Below are 1761 nucleotides of genomic sequence, written 5' to 3'. Positions count from 1 at the left end.
GTGGTGCCGCCCGTCACTCTCTGCCGAGAGCACAGACCGCGACCTTCCCGCTGCACAGCCAACACACACTGCAACACAGACACGCGATGCGATTATTTTGTAGCTCTTAATTCCGGGATGCTTTCCCTGCCGCTCCCGTGGCCATTCGGAAGGAAGGAAACACCTGAGTTTTATCAGTGGGTTTCCCAGGATTTCTGTGGCAGCTCAAAGGCGAGGCGTGTCCGGAGAAACTGGGTAAATTCTGCAGAGTTAAAAAAAATCCCAACGATTTGGCTGTATGTTTTTCCTAGTGAGTTCGCCGTGTGTGTCTCTTTCTCTGCAGGGCTCCACTGTCCCTGTAACTCCGGCCTCATCAGGCTATTTAGAAACCGCTTCCCCTTTTTGTGCCAGTCCCGCTCTGCTCTGAGTCACTGTGTCTCTGGCGCAGTAATAGGTGCCGGTGTCTGCAGCTGTCAGCGAGCCGAGCTGCAGGGACAACTGGTTCTTGGCGGTGTCTGCGGCAATGGTGATTCGGCCCTGGAGAGACGGGGCGTAGCCTGTCTCCCCACTAGTATACGGGTACACGTACCCCATCCACTCCAGCCCTTTCCCGGGGGGCTGCCGGATCCAGTGCCAGTCGTAATACTGAGTAGTGATGGAGAACCCGGAGACGGCACAGGTCAGTGCGAGGGTCTCTCCGGGCTTCGCCGTTCCCGGTCCGGACTGGACCAGCTGCACCTGGGAGAGGACACCTGGGGAGAGAGAAACAAAGCAAGAAAAGCGTTAGCCACAGAGACACGCCACGGACCTGTCCCCAATTCCCCCCACTGCCCCATAGACTGACACTCACTGGTGGGGGCAGAGAACAGGAAAAGGAAAAGCAGCAGAAATTTCATTCTCGTTTTCATGCAAGGAGGGAAACTCCCCAGCAGGCAGGACCGGGCAGTTCTGTGTCTGGGGAGAGACTGAGGCTGCGGTAATCAGGGGTTTGTATTTAACCAGCAATCCTGTGGGGAGGGATTTGCATGCGGGTTGCACCCAGAGGGTATAAGGCGACAGGGAGCCATGTAGGTAGGGAGTATTGGCTGGGGGAGTGGAAAGAAAGAGATCTCCATCAGGTCTGGGCTGGGCTGCAGAGGTCACCGAACCTTATAATGCACTTTCCACTCAGTGCAATGTGTCTTAGGAAAGAGGTTAACTGTTGCAGCGCAGGCGTGCGTGGACAAAGCTCAGCAGTCAATTTGATTGGAAGCAGAGTCATTTATTTCTCTCCAGCATGCTCTTATATACAATTAAGGCCAAGCAATCAAGCAATTGCTAATTGGTTAATAAGGTACACACAGGCACAACTGTAACTTCATTGGGTAATTGCCATTCTGTGTAACCTTCTAATTTATTATCCTGTTACTGCCTACCAGCAGATAAGAACTAGCCTCATCCTAGAAACTTGCATGTCAGTTTCCCACACTCTCATGCACAACAATCCCACAGTTAACTGCCTTGGTGAATCCCATCCTCTAACAGGGGCTGCTAAGAAATGTATTGGGCATCTCCGAGAAGCATAAACAGTCCACAGAATCAGTCAGTAGAAATGAGCTGTCAGGGGGGATGAGCAAAGGGGAAGGTGATTCCTCTGTGTAATATGGATTAGTTAATAACTGAAATGCAGATATATCCAACGGGGAAAGTGGTGCAGGAGTGGAGAGATAAAGGGTTAAAATCCATGTGCAGCTTAGGTAAGAACTTGGTATATGGATTGTGCCAGCTCTTTTCCAGGGCCAA

The 1761-nt window shown here is 51.7% G+C and overlaps 1 gene segment (V, D, J or C); it reads right to left on the bottom strand.

Moving 5' to 3' along the window:
- Positions 1–357: 357 nt before the first annotated feature.
- LOC123356106 lies at positions 358–926 on the bottom strand. The segment is given in 2 exon segments: positions 358–731; positions 830–926. Coding segments are annotated over 2 exon segments (432 nt in total).
- Positions 927–1761: the final 835 nt, after the last annotated feature.

This window comes from Mauremys mutica, chromosome 24 (assembly GCF_020497125.1).
Source record: "Mauremys mutica isolate MM-2020 ecotype Southern chromosome 24, ASM2049712v1, whole genome shotgun sequence".
NCBI lineage: Eukaryota > Metazoa > Chordata > Testudines > Geoemydidae > Mauremys > Mauremys mutica.
This window is presented reverse-complemented; position numbering and strand designations above follow the sequence as displayed.